We start from the raw sequence: 20,989 nt of genomic DNA, 5'->3' as shown, positions 1-20,989 counted from the left end.
ACGTTAATCTCAGGTATGATTTCTTATTTTAAATGTATGAGGGGTTCCTTACAGATTCTGTAATTCAGAGCATATTTGGAGATCCTTTGACTTCATAAGGATGTTTCTGTGAAGAAAGGGAAAACTTTATGGTTAAGCATAGCCCACCTAGTTAAGTCTTTCAGGGCTTGAACCACAATTCGAGCAAATGCTGAAGTCATGTCTTTCTGAAGAAAATTAGAAATGAAGAAGGCTACTAAAGCTTTTTTGGTTTTCACTTCCAAAATTTTTATTACATTTCTAGATTCCAGCTGGGAAACTGTGTCAGAGGCTAAGAATTTGAATGAAAAAGTAAAAAAAAAAAGAAGTCTTTACAATGCAGATTTTTGACCAGCAACTAAAGTTAGATTATGGATTGTTTTGCAAGACTGGGCATTCTGGTTTTGGGGTTTTTTTTCTTGTTTTTTTTTTTTGTGTGTGTGTGTGTTAGGCGAAATGTGTTGGATGGTCAATCCAGTTATAAATTATATCAAAGCCTAGAATCTAGCATTCTTGCAAAGGCTTTCCTGCTGCTTTATTTTTGAGACAAGAACTGCTTTTAGTCAGGGTCATGGTGAGCATGTGCAATGTAATATTTTTCTTCGCATAAGAATTAGAGTTACCTAAAAGTCTTAGATAAAACTGTACTCCTCCTAAGCTGCTGCTACATTGTGGGTTTTCTCTTAGATGTCTCAAACTAGAGTTGTAAATTGTACACATTTTTTGCATTTCCAAGTAATTGAATTCAAACTATTCTTCAAAGAAAAAAAATATAGCCAAAAGAGAATATAGCCAGAAAATATAGGTGATTTTGGAAAACAGAGAAAAATAGATTTTACATATCAAGGTTGAATATATTCAATAACAGTTTTGTAAGCCCTAAAGAGCAGAAACCTATGTACGTAGAAGTAAGGCTAAGTTGAGGTCAGAAGAATCGCAGAATCATAGAATAGTTAGGGTTGGAAAGGACCTTAAGATCATCTAGTTACAACCCACCTGCCATGAGCAGGGACATCACACACTAAACCACGTCACCCAAAGAGAAGTTGCTTCATCATTTTGCTTAGTGAAATGCAATGAACGTTTCCTGGTATCAAATGTAACTTAAAAGTATTAACTATTGAGGATTAGCTATTACTAGGCCTTTGTGAAAAGAGGTACTTGGCTGTACCTAAAAGATGTGAAGGAATAATGAGAAAATCATATGTTTTATAGTGGCATTATTTCTCTACTGCTGTTTTTCATGTGGAACAATAAAAGGCCCTGCAGCTTTATAGTGAATAATTTGAGAGGGCAGATAAAAGATGTTTCCTTTCCTATTTTCCTGATTCTTATTCTATTATCACTGCTCTAGCGTGCAGCTACTGTTTGAATCAGTATGCCAGCTGTGCACACAGGTAGTGTGTTTTTCTATCCAGTCTCATATCAATAACTATTTTGTAAGCAAATATATTGAAAATTTGATATATCATTGTTCTAGAGACCACTGTTTTTTCTCATAGATATTGGTGTGTGTATATATATATCCACACAGTCTCATGAAGACACATGCAAGCAATCATAGACACATTTGATAGGAGCAATCAGCAGGACTTTTCTGTGCAGCAGCATGCAGAGAAAGATGAAAATAGCAACACATGCCTTAGACTGTCATGTTGTTCAGCATGTGTATGTGTAACAAAGCATATCTGAATACTCACACTTCTGTCTGTTAGCTAATATTAAGTGCAAGTCCAGTGGCTCATAAAATAGGACTGCTGTGCTCCTTGCATGAAAATTGTGTAGCTTTATATAATGCAGAAACAAGAAAATTATACTTAAGAAGTCTAAAATTCTGTGGATATAGCCACCCATACAAACTAAATACATGCTTAATGAGAAAAAAGGTCAAAATCTGATTGAATTTTTTGCTAAAATAGGGTTGGGAAAGAGTAGGTAAGAAGTTTTATATGGACTGTATTTTCATTTAACTCCAAAATCCAAAATCATTGCAGACTTACCTGTATCCATGGATCATATAATCATTTGGTCATTTCATATTTCACATTAAAAAAAAATAAATAAATAAATATTGATGTACCAGAGGATGGGGTGGAAAATTTACTGTATTCATCTTTTGGTAATGTGCTGTAAATGTGGGTTTCATCTATGAGATAAGAAAACCAGATCTATTATATAATCTGTTACCACCTAGGGTTTTTTAAAGGGGAAAGTTCCATGCGATAAGGTACCAACATGTCAAAAGAGAAGAGTAGTTAGAACTAATGTTTCTAATGGATTTGTGGTTCAGTTTCTAAGGCAGAGGTTGTTTTAGCCAATGGTAAACACAAATTTTATTTACTTTTTGTAAAATTTTTGCAGGAGACTTTCAGAAGACTTCTTAGTCCCCATGATGGTACCAGAGTTCAGCTAAGAGCAAGCTAAAGGGATAAACCAACCTCGTAGGAAAAAAACCTGAATTCTTGCTGTGTGGCAAGGTTTCTCTGGCTCTTCTATTGATAGGTTATGTTGCTGTATATTAACATTTATTTTCTCATTTGATACATACTGTCCATCAAAAAAACAGAGACGGATTTATGTCAGTGGAAGTTGCAGTGACTCCCCCTTAGCCGGGTTGAACCTCCCTTTTCCCTTGTGATATGTGTCCTTGAAAGTTAGCTCAGTTGTCCCAGTGGTCAAGATAGGACATCCTGGCCCAGATTAGATCAATGTTGTCTTTACATGTATCAACCAGGATTTTAGCCATTGCATATGGTGATGAGCAAGTTAGATGGTCCTTGTTATTTAAAGGGAGCGTGGAGGGAGGGGAAACAAACACCAGAAAGGCTGTATATGCTTCATGGGTGGTGATGTCATGACTCCCTGTGATAAGGAGTTAAAAAAAAAACAGATTACGACCACAGATATTTGGGCATGTTCAATGCTTTTCTATGCTCTTTCACTCTATTTTAGCCAAGTCTTACTTGAAAGAGAGATATTGAATTCCATTATCACCAACTCATGAATGTCCTTGCATGTTTTTTTCCCCCCCACAATGGGTTACAGCTTCACCACGGTATTTATGCTGTAGGTTCACAGCAGATTAAACTCCTGCTGCACTGTGTTAAAGTGACTTGGGCTTTCACGTTGACTCAACCTAAGCCAGACAGTGAAATGCAAAGGACTGCTTGTGGATGTCTAATTGTGGGGACTGTATATTCACTGGCAGCTTCAGGCCAGGACAGTCCTGGAATACAAGGATTAAAAAGTCAGGTATACTGTTGGTTTGCAAGAGAAAACGAAGCATGGATTGGCAGGGAGGAAAGAAGGCTGAACAACCCAGCAATGAGCCAACACTTAAAACTCTTACTTCCATGGAAACAAACTGGTATAGAAAGATATATTTTAAGATGGTGGGTGCAGCATTAATGAGGAAGACAGAAACCTGTAAGATCAAAATATTTATCACTTTAGTTGGGGTCTAGGTTTTAGTGAAATAGTACTCCACTCATATTATTCATGTGCTCTTGTAAACATGTTATGTGTATGAACAGAGCTTGATCAGTAGTGACTAATAGGTATTGGTCATATAGATAATATTGCCAAATTGCACATTTTTACTTCATTATTCATGGCAGATGCCAATGCATTTACGGAAATAGAAAACAGAAGTTTTGTGTGGGAAGAAAGTAAACAGTAATTTTGAAATGTTGCTTCACAGACTCTGAACAGTCCCAAACCGAAATGCTGTTTCAAGATTTAGTCAGAATTTTCTCATTCTTATTTGTGTCATTCCTAATGAGATATTTTAAGACAAACTGGCTTTCTTGAATTGAATGCCCTATCTGTGTGAAGTGGTAAATGGCTATGGAGTCTGTACAGGCAGATGTCATCCACTAAGATGTTGGCCCATCATAAAGACAACAGAACACTGTGCACAGTGGGGAGGCAAAGGCCCATACCATAAGATGAGATAGGCTGTGTTAGCAATAGTAGCTGAAAGGACAAAGCTTTGTGTTAAACCCTGCTTGGGTTTCTCATGTAGAAGGCTCTCAGAGACACCCTGATCTACTTCAGCATTTGAATAATGTACAGTGATCTCAGTGATCATCTACCACTGTAAGAATAGTAGAAAATGGAGATTTGACTTCATATCACAGCACTTTTAGTTTTGCCTTTTTTATCCTTTGGTCCGTGCTGTTAGCTGGTACTTTCTTACATTTTATCAATGTAGATAGAGAAAATTCCTCCTCTGGCACCCAGCCCAGGTAGTTATCTGAGATATTTTCCGAACTCCCAACATAATATTTTTTGTTCCAGAATAACTACGTTGAAAAATTTTAATTTTATCTTCTGTTACAGATTAATCAGCATGGACACAATTGAATGCTTGATATGAGTGTGAGATGAGTCTTTGAAATACCAGAGATCATTTTAAGAGATTCTATGATAACGGCAGATTACGATTTTTTTATAAGTCTGTAGGAGCAACCCAAGCATGTAAGAGTGACATTTCTGTCCACGGTCTTCCATGCTGGTTCAGTAGTCAGAAGCTATCAGTAAACACGAGGAATAAGGAGTGAGAGTTCCTGAGCGTACACTGTTTATGGATCAGTCTGTTATACTCATCACTTACATAGGCGAAGACCAAAGGGCTGAGCAATTCAATCCTTCAAAGACATTTTGTACAGTGCTGCAGCCAGTGTAGTTCTTCAGGCAGCTCCACAGAGTGGAAGCAGTAGATCCAGATGATCAGCTTGGCAGTCTTACTGTAATCTTCTGTGCAATCACAAAGATTTATAAAGTAGCTTTTTGTATGGGTCATAGTTCAGATATTAAATGTGATTGTGTTTACACAGCATGCAGCACAGCATTTGCACTGATGAGTAAAAGGATTAGACAGGGTGTGAATGTAGTGAATGTCATGATCCAATATCATTGGAAAGGCAACATAATTAATGTGTGTCTAAATAAAAGAGGGCAGTGCTTCCTCACTTTCATTGGAAATCAAGGACATAAACATCAGCGTTATCATGGAGTTGCTGATACTCTGTTCATGGCCTGGTTTATTTCATGACATTAGTAACTAATCTTACAGATGCCTTATGAGTTCATCCTAGCTATTGTTTACAGTAGATTTATAAACTATCTAAATAGCAATTAAATATAATAGCCTTGTAGATTGTTTGCAGTTGTTCAGAAGCAATCATGCTAACACATTGCTGTGATGCTGTGACATTAATTTAGACAGCAAAAAAGTGGTGCTTCAGTTGTTCATTCTATGTCTGGCAGCTTGACTGCAAAAATAAAATTAACATATTGTAACTGAGATAAAAAACACAGCAATATGACATTGGGATATATGCATTTTGAGGTCTTCATGTTTCACACTGATCAACAGCTACTTCCTCTCCACCTTATTTACAACATAATCAAAAGGTTTGAAAGCTTCCTCTGAGAAAATGCTTTAGTTCAATCACAATCTTTAGAAAATTGGTACCTTTAAGAGTGAATATAGTTATTATTGCTTACAATTATAATAATTTTGTTATTATCTATTATTTGTTTCTTGCCTCATTTGCAGTGTGTCTGATGATTTTGAAACATAGATCACATAAGGGTAGATTTTTGTCTACTGTCATACTTTGCTTTGGTAGCTGATGGTACCAGTTGGGCCCAATAGCTGCATGATTTAGTGTCTGTGGAGCATTGGGGTAAGAGCTGGAGCAAGTCAAAGCTGAACAGCTCTGAAAATTTTATGGCAGTATAGACTGACCTGCAAAGAAAAAAAATTTGCAGAGAGGAGATCAGAGCCATTCTGCACTACTGGAGACTTGCAAAGCAGCTGTATTGCAAGCTGTATCAGACGTTTTAGTCTGCAGTCCCTGTCTGTGGGAGCTCACAATATAAATATAGATATAATATAGAGGAAAGGGATATAAACCTGCTTTGCAATACAGTTACATAAAACTTTCCTTGAAATAGCTATGCTGTAAGGTACGTGATCTGGATAGAAAATTTGTAGGATTGGGGGGGGGGGGGGGAGGACTTTGAATAAAGTCTGCCTGATTGTAACTGAGAAAGTCAGTAGTGAATGCTCTAACCACCCAAAATTCACACTTATAAAGGCTTTATAAGCCTTTCTTGTTTTATCTTATTTATTTTATAAGCCTTTCCTGTTTTATATAAAACTGTCCTGGTTTATATTACCCAAATTTAGTAATTCTGTTTGGTTCTGGAGATTGCTGCAGGACCTCTAAGGAAGACATCGGCAGAATAATCACTCGCACCAGTGAAGTACATTATAACTGTTTGGGTAAAAGTTTGTCATTTGCATTTTACTTGCCTCTCAATGTGTGAGTGTCCCGCTTCATTACCATGGAACATCTTCCACAGCTTAGTACTGTGGGCAGGAATGGCAGATACTGACCCTTTATCTTGCTACTTTTCGAACATGTGCAGAGTGTCCCCTAGAAAGCTGGACACTCCATGTGATTTTATATACAACGGATCTCACTTTAACATGTATGGAGTAGTAAATTGACACCTAACTTGGAAACACCAGCGTATAGAGTCACATTGTCACAGGAAGACATCCTTACCATGCATGCAGCCTGTGAACAGTTTTAGTGATGATAGTGCCAGCACTTTGTTCAGTACAGTTATGTTGAAGATGGGTGTTGAGCCTCAAGCTGTAGGTAGAAACACCAGTTCATCACAGAATACAGGAAAAGCCACATCTTTTCTGCAGTCAAATAGAAACCTGAAAGATTTCTGTGGCTCACTGCAGCATGTGCCCTCTGGCTCTTGGCCATAGAGGAGCTCTGATACAGAGCAGGAGGTTTGGATTGCCGTCATGGAACTTCTAACTGGGTATAATAAACAGCTGTGCCTATATAATGCCATGTGCCCGGTTCTTCTGGATGACATTAGAAAGTGCTTTCTTCCCAAAAGGAGCATTTTCTTTTTTTCTGTAGGAGGAAAAAAAGAAAATAGCAGTTATACTTTTGTTGCATTGATGCACACAGCACATAATCTTAAGTACACCTTGTTCTTCAGTGGGAAGCTGCTTCAGCTAAAGATTTTGGCAAGGGAAAAGGGCAGAAAGGGGTACTCATCTTCTGTAGCAGTGGGTATAATAATGGTCTGGCAATCTCAATGTAAGTCTATAAGTCTCGGGTCTAGCAAGTAACATCACAGATGGCAAGAAAATATTTGTTCAATTTGGACTGTGATAAGAGAACACTGTGACTATGAATAACATAATCGGTAGCTCTATTAGAAAAAATGTGTCTTTTGGAGCTTTGGGTGACACAGAACGGCGGTGCAGGAGATGCCAACCTGCTGTTTATTTGTAATGGTAATGCATTGACAAATACTGTGGCTGATTTGCAATATTTTTTTAATTGGTGAAAACTAATTGTAAGTTTCTGAAGCAGAGCTATTTGTATGTTTTCTCAGATCTGTGAACCAGAAGGTGTTAACAAATATGCTAAGTAGGTAAATGAAAAACAGACTTCTTATCTTGACACAAATGTTGAAAAACCACAACCAAATAGTTGCCATGTGGGTGCAGGGGTTTGAATTTAATTTCTTCCTGTAACCCAGAGTTAGTTCCAATATTATTTACAAATCAAAAGATGTCTGCATTTTCCATAATTTTGGTGAAAGCAGCAGCAGGAATTAGAAAGACTTCTCTTCTTTTTTTTTTCCTAAAAATCACTTAAAAATAATTTTAAACTTATTTAATTTAAGATACTGCTTATTTATGTGTTTATTTAAGATCACTTGTTTGTGTTGAACTTTGCATATGGAGCAGCATGTTGGTCAAGAAGCAAAGAACATTGACTCTTCAGGTATATAAAATATATATGTATGCATATGTATTATCATGCAATATAAACAATGCCAATCAAGTTTTGATCAATCTATTTAATTTCAGGCTAATTTTTCCTTGTAACATTTAAGTGTGAGGGCTCTGTGCCACTATTCTTCAACTGTGGGTTTTAACTGCTAGTTAACTGCTGGTTAAACTGGCTATATGAAAGCTATTTAAACTGTACTTACATACTGCACTCCTTTAGCTGTTGTCTAGGTAGCATAACAAGTTATTTTCATTCTTAGGGACATGGTTTAGTGATGGACTTGGCAGTGTTTGGTTAACTGTTGGACTCTGATCTTAATGGTGTCCTCCAGTCTAAGTGATTTTGTGCTTCTATGATTCCCCCATTGCTGTGTGTTTGTTCCAACACATGCCCCAGCATGGGAGAGATGCAACCGCTGCATATGTCATGGGGTCTTCTTTGTCTTCCCAGTATGACGTTAAACTGCAAAATAGTGTGGCACCAACTTAGTATTGTACCTGAAACTGGAGAAGTCATGGTTTGATCTCTGAAGACCAAAGTACAACATCTGCTGAGCCACTAAGACAACATTCTTTATTTGATTTTGTTCTGTCTAATAAATAGCTGATATTATTTGTATTAATAGTTGTTGGCTAGAAAACATGTTTCATCTGGAAATTTTAGTGACTGATCTAACTAAGGGCGGTTGAATTTGCCCCTGGTTAATGTATGGCAAGGCAGGAGACAGAACAAATGGTAAGAGGCAAGCCCAGATGGAAAAACATCTTGAAGCTTTTGAAGAATTAATTATCCAGCTAATTAGCTGGCAGTCTAACAAAAAGAAGGGATGGAATTTTGCCTCATGCTTAGGAAGTGAAGAAGCTCTTATGCTAAGACGTAGCTTTCAGCCATGATGATGGTGGAGTTAGCAGGTAAGTCAGACTGTCTGTGTGAGGCACAAGACAACACTTCTGCATGAGTGAAAATACTTACCCCTCTGCATAGCGCAAAAAGTGTGGTTGTGTGGTCTGTTAAGTAGAATGTTGGGTTCTGAAGGCACCTATGCTAGTCCAAAGAGCAATGAACTGTATGTCCTTGTCAAGGTCACACAGGAATATAGCCAGAGGTGGGCTGCCTGAAGATGCTTTAGTTTGATATCTTTAGCACTGTCATTAGCAACTGCTGGGTTTCTGCAGCAGAAGCATTTCCTGAATGCCTGAAGGTTTCTTGGGCATAATCAGGAATTGCTTAGTCTTGTCATAGTTCATATTGTCTATGTGAATGTTAAGGAAGACTGTTGTGTTCCCTGGAGTATTAAGTGGGAGTGCTGAAGTTATTCCAAGTTGGAATAGTCATTCATATGATTGTTGGTCAGAGAATCTGTGGAAGACTCTTATGTTCTCCTTGGTTCAGACATAGGACACTTACCTGTACAAGAAGAGGCCAGTGCTTGTTGTACAGATATTTTTTTTTTTTTTAACTAACGGCACATAGATATAGATGCCTTCTTTCCTTTCCAGCTATACCTGCTCAGTAGCTTCAGAGTTTGGTTAGCACCTTCCTTGAAAGTTATTTGTCCTGGAGAATCCCTCTAATAACAAGTCGTGCCGTTAGTTACACTCTACCATTGCTTTCCTTCAAGACAAAATGCTGGATTCATAGAATCAAATGAATCACACAATGGTTTGAGTTGGAAGGGACCTGAAAGATTGTCTAGTTCCAGCCCACCTGCTGTGGGCAGAGACACGTGCCACTGCACCAGGTTGCTTAAAGCCCCCCTTAGGTACTGGAAGGACTGGGTATTAAGTTTTTATCTTGAAAAGTTAATTTCAAGAGCTGTTAAAACTTATATAAGGGTAAATCATGGCTGCATTTGACATTACGTATTTCTAGTATTATTGATGGCAAAATACATTTGTGCTGATGGTGTCAATCAGGAAGTCAAACAAATCTGCCATGCTCAAACTCTGGAGGAGAAATTAGAAAGATTTTCTCATTAAGTGAGGAAAATAAGTCCCAGGTATATTAACCATATACCTTCAGCTTGCACAAAGCATGACATGAGTGAGTTGTTTCTAGAACCAAGGTGATGCCTTCTCATATTGGGGAACAGCAGTGGCAATACGTTATACCTACTTGGTTAGTGTTTGTATAATCTATTCTAAGAAGTCATTGCATGGTAAGCTACCTTATCATATTCATATAAATATAATTTTGTTCTTGAGTAAGTTAGAGAAAGGAGTAATGCCAGATTGTTAAGTGTACCTCATTAATGTCATATTTGAGAGAAATTTCCCTCTCAGTTTGTTAGGTTTTCTCTGCAAGTGAGACTGATAATTGCTTCCAGGGAAGGATACAGGTTTTGTCAGCAAGGGATGCATTTCTGTTTCTGTTCCACCTGAAGAGAACTGGGCTTTCAGATATAAGTACAAGTCTGAACTCTGATGTCTGGATGAATTTCTGGAACACATGCAAATATCTGATGGTGACTCGCCCAACTGCCTGGGCTAACTGGCTGCTGGCAGCCTCTGCTAGAGCCCCCTGCTTTGACAGAGAGCTCAAAGCCCCCCTTTGGACACAGTCACTGCTTCTGTGCAGGGGTAAGTGATCGCATGGTGACCCCCACAAAGCTCCAGGCAAACTGCTGCTGCTGCCTAACTGCTGAGTAAAAAGCTTGTCCTGACGCTGATAGTCTACCCTGCAATCAGAGGAGTGATTGAGTGTGGATATGCCCATGCAGAAGGCTTCAGTGGAGTACCTAAAGGGAAAAAATGGAGTATTTTTCTGTAATTTAGCAGCTTCTCTCTGCCTGTAATGTAGGGAATTATTAAAGACACACAGGGGGGCTCTCCAGCTATTGGCACTGGGTTTACCATTCAGCTGCGGGATTAGATGTCTCTGTTTTCACAGCTGTCTGCCATCTGGAACTAACTGTTCAGGCTGGGTGCTCTGCTTAAGACCTCAGCCTGAAATAAAATCATGTAATTGTGAAACGAGTTGCAAACAATAAAAAAAAGTGGTTTGGAATAAATTAATTTAGAAGTTTTACGAAAAAAGTAATTGAAAGGCTGACAGATATGGAAAAAGGAGAAGGATTAGTGCTGTAGGTAGAACATTAAACCAAGCAGAGCCTCAAATTCTTCAGTTAGTTGAAATAAATGTGATCATATCAAGAATTAATCTGTCACTAATTTAAACTTTATTGCAGATTTCTTTCATTAATTAGAAAAATACTTTTAAAATAATTAAAGAAATGCTGTGTATTTTTCTTCAATTGGTTTGAGGCTTGATGTGATTTGCCGTGCAAAATCTCTAAGAAAACAAAGTTAAATTTTTTTTAAGGCCATAGTTTTTTATATTTATCCCCATTTGCAACATTATTAAGTAAGGGTCGTAGCTAAAGCATAATTTTAAGTAATTGGGAAATGTGGTAAAAGATGGTAAAGAGAAGAGGTTAAAAAAAAAGAAAAGTGTAATAATAATTTTAATATAAGATAGCATAGCCTGGTTCCATTTTGTGACTTTTTCAATTTATTTTCTTATCATCATGCCTGAAAACTGTGAAAGCATTTTGGGCACAAAGCCACTGATGTATTCACGAGAATACCAGTCTGATACACAGTTAGCAACTCCTCTTTTAAAGGTTTTGTAAGATTCAGTAGCTACAGTCAACATTTCTGTAATGATGTAGTAATTAGACACAAGTGTATACTAATAAAAGCCCTTTTACTTGTTCCCAAATACCTGAGTAGGGACAGACTGTCCAGGGAGGTTTTTGGTTTATGTGACATGGCCCAAAACAAAATATGCAAAGCAATGAAGTATGTTGAAGTCCCCACCCTGGGAACCTTTCGGCACATGTTTAGTTTTACTTACAGGAGTCACGATTTTACGCACAGGTATTTGCAAGATTCTGCTCCAAGAATAATTTCTGTTGTTGTTTTGCTCCATTATTCTTATTCTGGTGTTGTGATTTGCTATCTGCTTTGCAGTATTTGAGAGTTTTTGAGAGTATTTGAGAGTCTTAGTTGTAGGAAAAGTAGTAGCCTGAGTTCTCTCCCAGACACTTGCTTTCTTGTTTACTCAATTTTAAAGACCAAATTGTGGCTCATAAATTCATCTGCTATGTATTGCTGTACAGCATCTAAGCAGCATCAGCAGCTGCCACCTAAAATATAAAAATTTCCAACTAGTCTTTGTATTTTTGAAAGAAAAGCTTGGGAATGTATTTTAGTGCAGCATAAAGTTGAACTGTTAGGAGTTTTCTACAGATACTGTTTTCATGAGAAAGCAGGGGTGGCAGTGCTTAAACTGAGCAAGAAGGCTAAAAATGTATGACCTAAAGAAAAAGATCTTAGGTAATTTTTCAGGGAGGGGAGAGCTTGACAGTTTAAGGAATTTGTCTGCTTCTGGGGCATGGTGAAGGATTTTTTGCATGTTTAGCTGAGGAATAGTTCCATTTCTACACTGAATTGATGGACTTGTGATAATCTACGTAAAATAAAACCAGTATGAGTGTTCCTCCTACAGTCACTTCACATTTGATGCCACTTTTTGCAGCAGGTCAGGTATGGAGTGGTGGTGTGGCCACAGCAGGCAAACAGGAGCCAAGGAATAAGCAGCAGAAAAAAAAAAAGCCCATTTCACTGCTTGCTGGTAAAACCGTAGCTGTTGTGCACAGGCTTCCTCTAGTCATAGTTATTTCAGAGGGACGTGAAGCCCACAGACTTAGTTGCTGATCATTGTTGTATGTGCAAATGCTAGACAAAACCAAGCAATATTGTGAACAAAATTAATTTCAAACTGTGATCTATTTTTAGAGTTACATATGAGGTACACTTGTACTATATAAACATTATACTGGGAAGAAAAATTTACAAGGAGTATGCCTTTTAGAAATGTCTTTCTTGGCTGCATTGTTCTGACAGTGATGTCAGATGGGAGACTGTTTTTTGTGGCTACACAAAGTACTTGTGCTGAATTGATTTCGATGCCTGGATTTGCAGGCAAGTGAAACAAGGAGCCTCTGAGGCCACTACTAGCAGCCTTCAGAATATAGTTGTCACTCCTATTAAAACTCTGCTGCCTGTTTTGCTGTGGAAATCAAAATTTTAGCCCCCACACCTTTATTTCCCTTAAATAACTACAGATGAGCACTTTGGCACATTCAGGAATGGGAGTGAATGCAGACCTGACTGCAGGGGATAGACAGCATCATTGTAGGAAGCGTGCATGAAGCCATTCCTATCGATAGAAGCAGCAGTTTGCAGGCTTCATGTGGAAAATGGCACCTCTTGAAATATAACAACTATTCAAAATTACAAATGACATTAAATGACTAACCATAATGGTGAATCTTTCTAAGATGTTTTTAGAGGCTCAAGCATGGGGATATTGATCTTTCAAAATGCTGCAGGCCATGCAGAGAAATATTTGACCGTGTGCCAACCCTAAATCATCAGTGTGCATTTACATGCTGTTTAGTTATGTGGAGAAACATGAGTAGTTGTATTTCATAAACATTTTGCAAAGGAACATAAATAGATTATTTTTCATGATTAACATTATCCAAGCAACAAGCTTGAGGCATTTATGTGTTTGAGGCTTGCTAGGGAGGGAGCCACCGGGTGGCTTTGAAGTTTATCAAGAACTGTAAAATGTCCCAGTACATATGTTCAAGAAAAAGTTGTTCTTTGAGGTAGATTCCAAAGTTGAAAGCACACCTGTCATGAGTGATGGGGAGAAAAGAGAAACTTTGGGTGACAAGAGTAGACTAAGAGGATTGTGGTGATGTTCAGAGGGGACTGAGAACTGTTTGAGGATGAAGACAAAGCTGCTTTGTGAAATAAATGAGGAATAAAGCTAAGACAGCCAGCAATCGGTGGCACAACAGTGAGTATTCCCTCAGAGATACTCTCTTCTCTGAAATGTGTCAAATGGAATTAACAATGCTGCTAACTAGTAATAACAGAATTAAAGACCTTTTCATGGTTCAGTCATAAAACAAGTATTTGTTAATCCTGTACTTTGATTGGCACTGATGGCTTTAAATGAAAGTATTTCCAAACATTGCAGAGACAAGTCATTAAGGGTGTCTTCACTGTTAAAAACGCAAATGGCCTGAAAAGGGGGGTGGGAAGCAAAAATGATACTTCTGATCTTAAAAATCAGTTAGCTTGAGCTCATTTAATTAAGGAAGCTTAAGCAAAATAGAATCATTTGATCAAGAAGGCTTTTTTTTGTAATCTCCTAAAAGCAGTTGTTTATATCATAGAATCATAGAATAGTTAGGGTTGGAAAGGACCTTAAGATCATCTGGTTCCAACACCCTTGCCATGGGCAGGGACACTCCAACTAAACCATGTCACCCAAGGCTCTGTCCAACCTGGCCTTATAAGAAAAGATTGTCATCTGTTAGAAGGCTCTCCTTGCTAAGCAACAGGCAATAGAGGAGTTCTCACCTGTAAATTAGTCTGTTAGAAACATTTTTAATTTACTTAAGTAGCAATTACTTGGCTAAATTCTTTTGTGTTTCTTGATTCGCCAATTAACCATGCCTCTTTTTTATTAATTGTATTTATTTATTTTACCTTAGAAAAAAATGTACATTTTTTCCTGTGCAATTATATATTACAAGAAGTGTTTGTTTATACTTTTTAAAAGTTTGATATATCCAGCATTCTCTAATCCTTGTTTTCTTCTGGTGTTAATGCTGGAGAATACATCAGCTTCCTCTAAATTCTCGGTGTATCAAATATTATTTATAAAACTGTAAATGCAAGTACTGGTCAGTACTTGTTGGTTTATTCAGACTGGATGAACTATTTTTACTTCAGTTTTGAGCTCACTGCTGAATCTTGAATTTCTGACCATAAAGAATCACCCCTGATTTCTAGTTATGACTCAAAATCATTGTATTGCTCACGGTATAAAAAAAAAACTTCAGTTTTATTGAATTCTGGATCAGAAATTGTGAAGTGTCTACTTTTAAAAATTGAGAAATGCCATTAGTTTGGGGACTCATTGGGAAATCTATTTTGGACGGTAATTTAGAAACAAAGAGATCAGAAGCAATAGTGGTAATAATAATTTGCTCTCTGGTTAGTATTTTCTCTTGTTTATCATAGAAGTGTAAGAATGATAAATGACTAGGATTTTAAAAAGGTCTTGGTTGGAAATATATTTATTGCATGTTAGCAGTCCCAGGGACTCCATACATCAGTGTACATTGATGTAATAATGTAACAAAAATTTCTGTTGTGTGTTGTTCTCTAGTGCTGTTAGCTGAATTTTCTTAGTGTGAATCAAGATGGTGCGTAATAGTGACACTAGTTTGATTCCATTGTTAAACTGTGCAAGCACACACGTGACCATTGTTAACAAAAAGGTAAAGAAAAAAAACTACAACTCTGAGATGATTGTAGCTGAAATACGAGCCATTGACAACTCAGGAAAATGAGGAATGTAAAGGTAGGGACAAAAAGGACAAAGAGTACTGTTACAGAAAATGTGAGTAGCAGTGGCTCTCCTTTTTTATACCCATCTGTAGCTTTCGGCTTCTTAGTATCTCAAACATTTGTTTCTTATTAACCGGGGCTGGGAAAGATAGGGACAATGAAGAAGTCAGGGACAAGCATGTACCGAAATTGTGCTGCAGTGAAGTGCGTGAAGGTCTCCTGACTGATAAAGGCAGACATCCAGCGTGTTGTGACATATGGCTGAGTATGTCTCAGTATGGCTAAGAATTTCCATGTCATAAGCCTTCCTCATCATCACTGTATTTGTCTCCTGCCCTTTTTACCATCCCCTCAGTCCCATAGTTTGTTGGGGGGTTTTTGGCCTTTATCTTTCTTTTAGTGACTTTGTCATGGAGCCTGAAGCTCAGTCTCTGGAAATAAGAGAACCTGAAGTCCTTTGCAACAAAGCAAGCAAGAAAAAAAAAAGGCAGACAAGGCTGAGAAGTGTCAGTGAAGGAGGAGAGGGTTGTCTGTCTAGTCTGTTATTTACAGGAAAAGGAAGAGTAGTCTAGACTTGAAAATAAAAGGAATTCATATAGCACACTTGAGGTAAAATATTCGTGTGTCAGAGCCAGAAATAGAGTTAGCAAGCTGAGAAGAGTTAACAGTATGCTGCTTTTCCAGTATGTTCTCACATCATGATATAAAACCATAGAATTGTTAGAATGCTAGAATCATAGAAAGGTTTGGGATGGGAAGGACTTTAAGATCATCTAGTTCCAAGCCCCCTGCCATGGGCAGGAATGCCTCTTCCTAAGACCATGTAGCCTGCAGCTCTGTCCAATCTGGCTTTAAACACTGCCAGGCATGGAACATTTACCGTATCTTTGGGCAACCTGTTCCAGTGCCTCACCACCCTCAAAGCTGTACCTTGCATTTATGATGTATGTACTGTGCCGTATGTGCTTGCAGAAGTGTGTCTGATTTCAGTGCTAGAAAAACAGATTATTTTATTAGATAGAATGGAATTAACAGAAAATTTATTTATCTATCCAACTGTTATAAAACTTGTCTCCTGTATGATTCTGAGGGATGTAATAACATTTCTTACAGTATATAGAGACATTTCAATAGGTAATACAATCTCAAATAATTTGCCTTGGCATAAGTATTAAAAGTTTGTTCTAGTTTGTCCAAATTGATAATAAAAGTAAATATGAAGCCAGTGTTGGTGAAAACTTATACTGAATTATTCAGTACACTGTTCTGAGCCTGAGGAAATTATTCATTGCTGAACATTCATTTATATCTGCCAAAATGTTTTTTTTTCTCTCCATCCCTCTTACTACATCCAGATTTATATTTTTGAAAATAACATCTACTATCAGCCTGATGTAAAGAGTAGCTCATTGCGCCTGACATCTTCAGGAAAAGAAGGAATTATTTTTAATGGAATTGCAGACTGGTTATACGAAGGTAAGCCAGACAAATATATCTGTTTATTAAAATGGATGAGAGATTCTTATACAGACCAAACAGCGCAAATCTGTTAATTTCAGAAAATGCTGTCTAAGGTTGTTTTTGCTTCTTTGGCTTCTCATTTTCTTTCAAGATTGTCTTTGTATGTGTTCATATTTTCTATTGACTGTTGTTTTGCATGTAACAGTATTTTCTCAGAAAGAGGAATTTCAACCCAAATATATCAAATGGATTATGAACACTAGGTAGTTTGTAAAAATGCTGTAGTAGTGAAATCTTGATGTGGGGTTTTACTGCCAGCTTCAGTGGGGCTGGCATTTCGAATAGAGGTATTCAAATAAAACTAAACATCCTGTGTGTTTTGCTTGTCTAGAATAACTCCATTCATACCTTTGGAGCTGTTCAGGGTTTACAACACAAGTGAAGAGGGAAAGGAGTCAGTTTGTTGCCTGTCTGAACAGCAGTGCTGATCTGTTTACAGTTAAAACATTCTAATAGAAGAAGTCACAGAATTGTAGCATAGAAGCAGAATTGGTTTTATGTGGATACACAGCAAAAAGTGACCAAAGATGATACTGCCTGGTGCCTCACTTCTTTATGACTTTGTTTTCTTCAGCCTCAGTGGTGGTTAGTGTGCTGTGTGTTAGCATGTCTCACGAGAGACTCCAGCCCCTCAAGCCAGTCAGTAACATCATGCTTGACTTTTAAGAACATGCTTCAATTCGAGTATTTTGACGAGGTCTAAAAGTGTCATATTGTTACCTCAATAGTGGCTGCTACTTTTGCTTACATCAGCCTGGCCTAGGCTCTTGGCAAACTTGCTGTTGCTTGCAAGCAGTGCCAAAATGGAGTGGACAACTCAATCTATATCATCTGGCTTCAGAAGCCATCTTCAGCATAGTACCACAGAATGTTTCTCTTTGCTTTTAACATAATAATAAGTGAAAAAAAAAAAAAAAAAGAAGGGGGAGTAGATTACCCAGCTTGGTACAGGAGCTTAAAATTAATACACATTTCAGTTAGTTTCTATGGGACTCATTAATTTTATAGGTAAATAGCTCAGTGCTAAATACTTCATTACTTGAAGTATGTAACTTCCCATATGTAGAGTTTTGCAGGGCAGAGTGTTTTTTAGGAATGGTGTTACATCACAAAGTAAGGAACTTAAGTGTGGCCCTTGGAAATGGTCTATTCATACCACTTGGGCATTTCACTAATTAGTAACAGATAGCACACCTCATGAATTAATAAGATCTCTGATCAAGTAAACTGTGAAATTAGAATGATAGTTTACATCCCTTTGCCGTATAAATGCCTGCGTGTGATAGTTACCCGCTTCCGAGGTTTCTAATAATGTTTTGTACTGCTTTAATTTAGCAGCATATTTCAAAACTTAAGGTCAAAGGATGTCTTTGGAATAGAATATTTTTGTATGCATTCCATATTCTTCAAATCTCATACGACTGCAAGCAAATTGAAGAATGTAAGCATATATAGCTCAGTGAAGTTGATACAGTGTATCCAGGTTTTGCTAAAATAAAGTGAAATTAATAAGAGTCACAGTCATGGATGAAACAAGGCAATTCTGGCTTCATCTCTGCAAGCATTTTGAGGACACCTGTTCAGAAGAGGGCAGCTTGTGTTTCAAGAGAAGACTGGGGTACAGCTGGGTGCAGCATGGAACTGCAGTTAACAACATATAATGAAGGATTATTATACAGCCCTACTGCACTGAACAAAATGTAATACAAGATTCTTTAAAAGTCTGCTAAAGATCATAAGGATATCATAGGATAATTCAAGCTGGAAGGGACCACAAAAGGTTACCTAATGCAACTGGTGTTACCTAATGCAACTGATATATTACTGGTATTGACCAGGCATTTTATTTGAGCTGTTTGGGAGGGATGGAGTAGTACATCTAAGAATTATAAAGGTAGAAGTTTAAGACATATTTTAATGGAAAAAATTTGGGAGGGTTAGTATGATTTGGACCTTTGTTCATGAGAGCTACATTTAAGAACTAAAGAGAATCGAAACTAATCTCTTTCATTTGAAACATGCCAGAATGCTTTTTTTAATTTATATGTCAGCTTACCTATTTATCTCAGTATCTGAAAGAGTATTATGTGGATTTTTTGTATCTTTATTTGTTTTAAAGATCAACTAAACTGTTGATAAAACAAATGTTTCTTTAAGCTGTAAATATCTCACAATGATCAGAAAAAGAGAATAGAGTAACTTGGAAAGAACAAGTGCCACTAGCACAATAGTGGCAATGGTGCTTGTCTGAGGGTATGCTCCTGCTTCCCTGTGTGTGCCCATCATTCCTAGAGACACGTTTTATTAATGAATATTTGAGGACTGAAAGGCTTTAAAGATTCACAGAACTTCTTTAGCTGACAGCAAAATACGGATGTCTTCATATATGCTATTGGCATTTTTTTTTTACTGTAAATGCATGGATACATAAGTTTCATACCTGGCTGATTTTCAAAAAGGTCATGCACCTGCTTCTCCTTTTTTTTGGAAATGAAGCCAGGTAAATTCATCCAAATATCTTATACCTCCTCATCAGTTACCACCCCAGTTTGTTCTTGTTTCCTATCTCTACAGCTATAAATATACCCTTGTCTTGAGAAGGAAAAGCAAAAGGTGTCTATTCTGGAACTAGAAAGTTTCTGAAATGGTGTGGGAGGTGATACATATCTCCAGTCCTTTCTCCTAGTGCATATCCTAAAGCCTTCCTTAAGTGATTTTGCCCATTCTTCTCCAAGTTATTTAATCCTGAGCCCAAAGAGCTGTTGCTTTTCCTGGCTTATGGAGAACTCTTTGGGTTGCCAAGGATGCAGGCAAGCAGTGGGTTCTTCTCCACAATACACATAATTAAAATAAGGATAAAAGGGAATTCTGTCTTTACACATTGGAGGACCACAGTCCATGTCTGCAGGCATGAATCAATGTACTGCTTCTTTCCCATTAACCATTGTTTATCTTAGAGCAGTCCTCTGCTGTCAGTAGTGTTTTTAATAGCATCAGAAGCTGAGAAGGGTGAATGTTGTCCAGATGAAGTTAAGAGATTTTCCATTGAGTTGACCTAATTGTTTACTTTTATCATTTGCATAAATTTGTTATTAGCATTTTACTTTACAGAGCATTTGGGAATCGCGTTTTCTCTGTGTGAATAACCTCGTTTGAATGCAAACAGTAATATTTTCAAACAAGCAGAACTGTGATTTTTGCTATCTGATATTCACCATTCATTCTCTGCTGTTGTCTTGTATAAAAGGTTTTACTTATCCAGCCAGGGAGAGAAGCATGGCCCAGAATATATGACTTTGAATATAGGTCCCAGCTTCATTGCACCTAATCTGAGATAATACAAACTATTAAGCCGCTTCAGAACTTTTAGACTCTGATTAGCATCTTGAAGTGTCTTCATTAACACTTTAAGTAGTTTTGTAGGCAGGATCTTTATTAGATGTATAGTCAGGCCTTTTTTCCTGTTAATATATATTGTCAATTAGTTCTGCAGCCAGATTCTTCAAATTTAAATACAAAATACTCAGCAAATGAGTCAACATATCAAATACATAATGGAAAAAACTCCAAGTCTTTTCACAAGTGGAAGGCAGAAGACCTGTGCAAGGTGAATTTGGAATTGGTCTGGAACTGCTTTACTGGGATTCCAGTTTATGTCTTGTTTCTATGGTTGTTTCTGGTTTGTTTCTTCTGAATACAAAATACAATGACAATAAATATAATAAAACATTGCATGACATTTTTGAGGATTATTTTAATTTGGAAATCAAGTAAAATTTGAATAAAAGAAAAAAATTTGTTTGGATTTTCAAAAAAAGTTACATTGCAGAAAAAGTGACTTTTCCAAGAATTAAAATTGAGTACTAAACTGAGACAAAAAAGGCAAAATATTATACTCCAAGACTGATTACAAAGATCACTGTGTGAGAGTCCTCATGTTACCAGGTGCCACAGCTCAGAGAAATCAGGTATGCTAAAGGGTTTTATTTAAAAAAAAACAAATCCTAAAAATACCTTCCTATTAAAATTGTGCAAATAATTTAAAAATTAATTAAACACATCTAATGGAATGTAATAGAACTAAGCATATGGCATTTAAAATCATCTTTCACATGTAAATGATTTATTGATGTCAATAGAAGTATTCATTTGAGGAAAATGGTTAAAGTT

The 20,989-nt window shown here is 37.2% G+C and overlaps 1 protein-coding gene across 2 annotated transcripts in view; it reads left to right on the top strand.

Moving 5' to 3' along the window:
* DPP10 (dipeptidyl peptidase like 10) overlaps nucleotides 1–20,989 on the top strand; it is a 563,373-nt gene that overhangs the window by 493,237 nt on the left and 49,147 nt on the right. For both annotated transcript variants that reach the window (XM_061479197.1, XM_061479109.1), the window contains exon 8: nucleotides 16,654–16,774. In XM_061479197.1, the coding sequence (XP_061335181.1) occupies nucleotides 16,654–16,774 (121 nt within the window). The remainder of the gene's footprint in view (nucleotides 1–16,653; nucleotides 16,775–20,989) is intronic.

This window comes from Pezoporus flaviventris, unplaced genomic scaffold (genome assembly GCF_033815535.1).
Source record: "Pezoporus flaviventris isolate CSIRO_AGI_PZ_B2104156 unplaced genomic scaffold, CSIRO_AGI_Pfla_v1 ptg000001l, whole genome shotgun sequence".
In the NCBI taxonomy this organism is placed as follows: domain Eukaryota; kingdom Metazoa; phylum Chordata; class Aves; order Psittaciformes; family Psittacidae; genus Pezoporus; species Pezoporus flaviventris.
The sequence above is the reverse complement of the archived record's forward strand: the minus strand, read 5'-3'. Positions and strand labels throughout refer to the sequence as shown.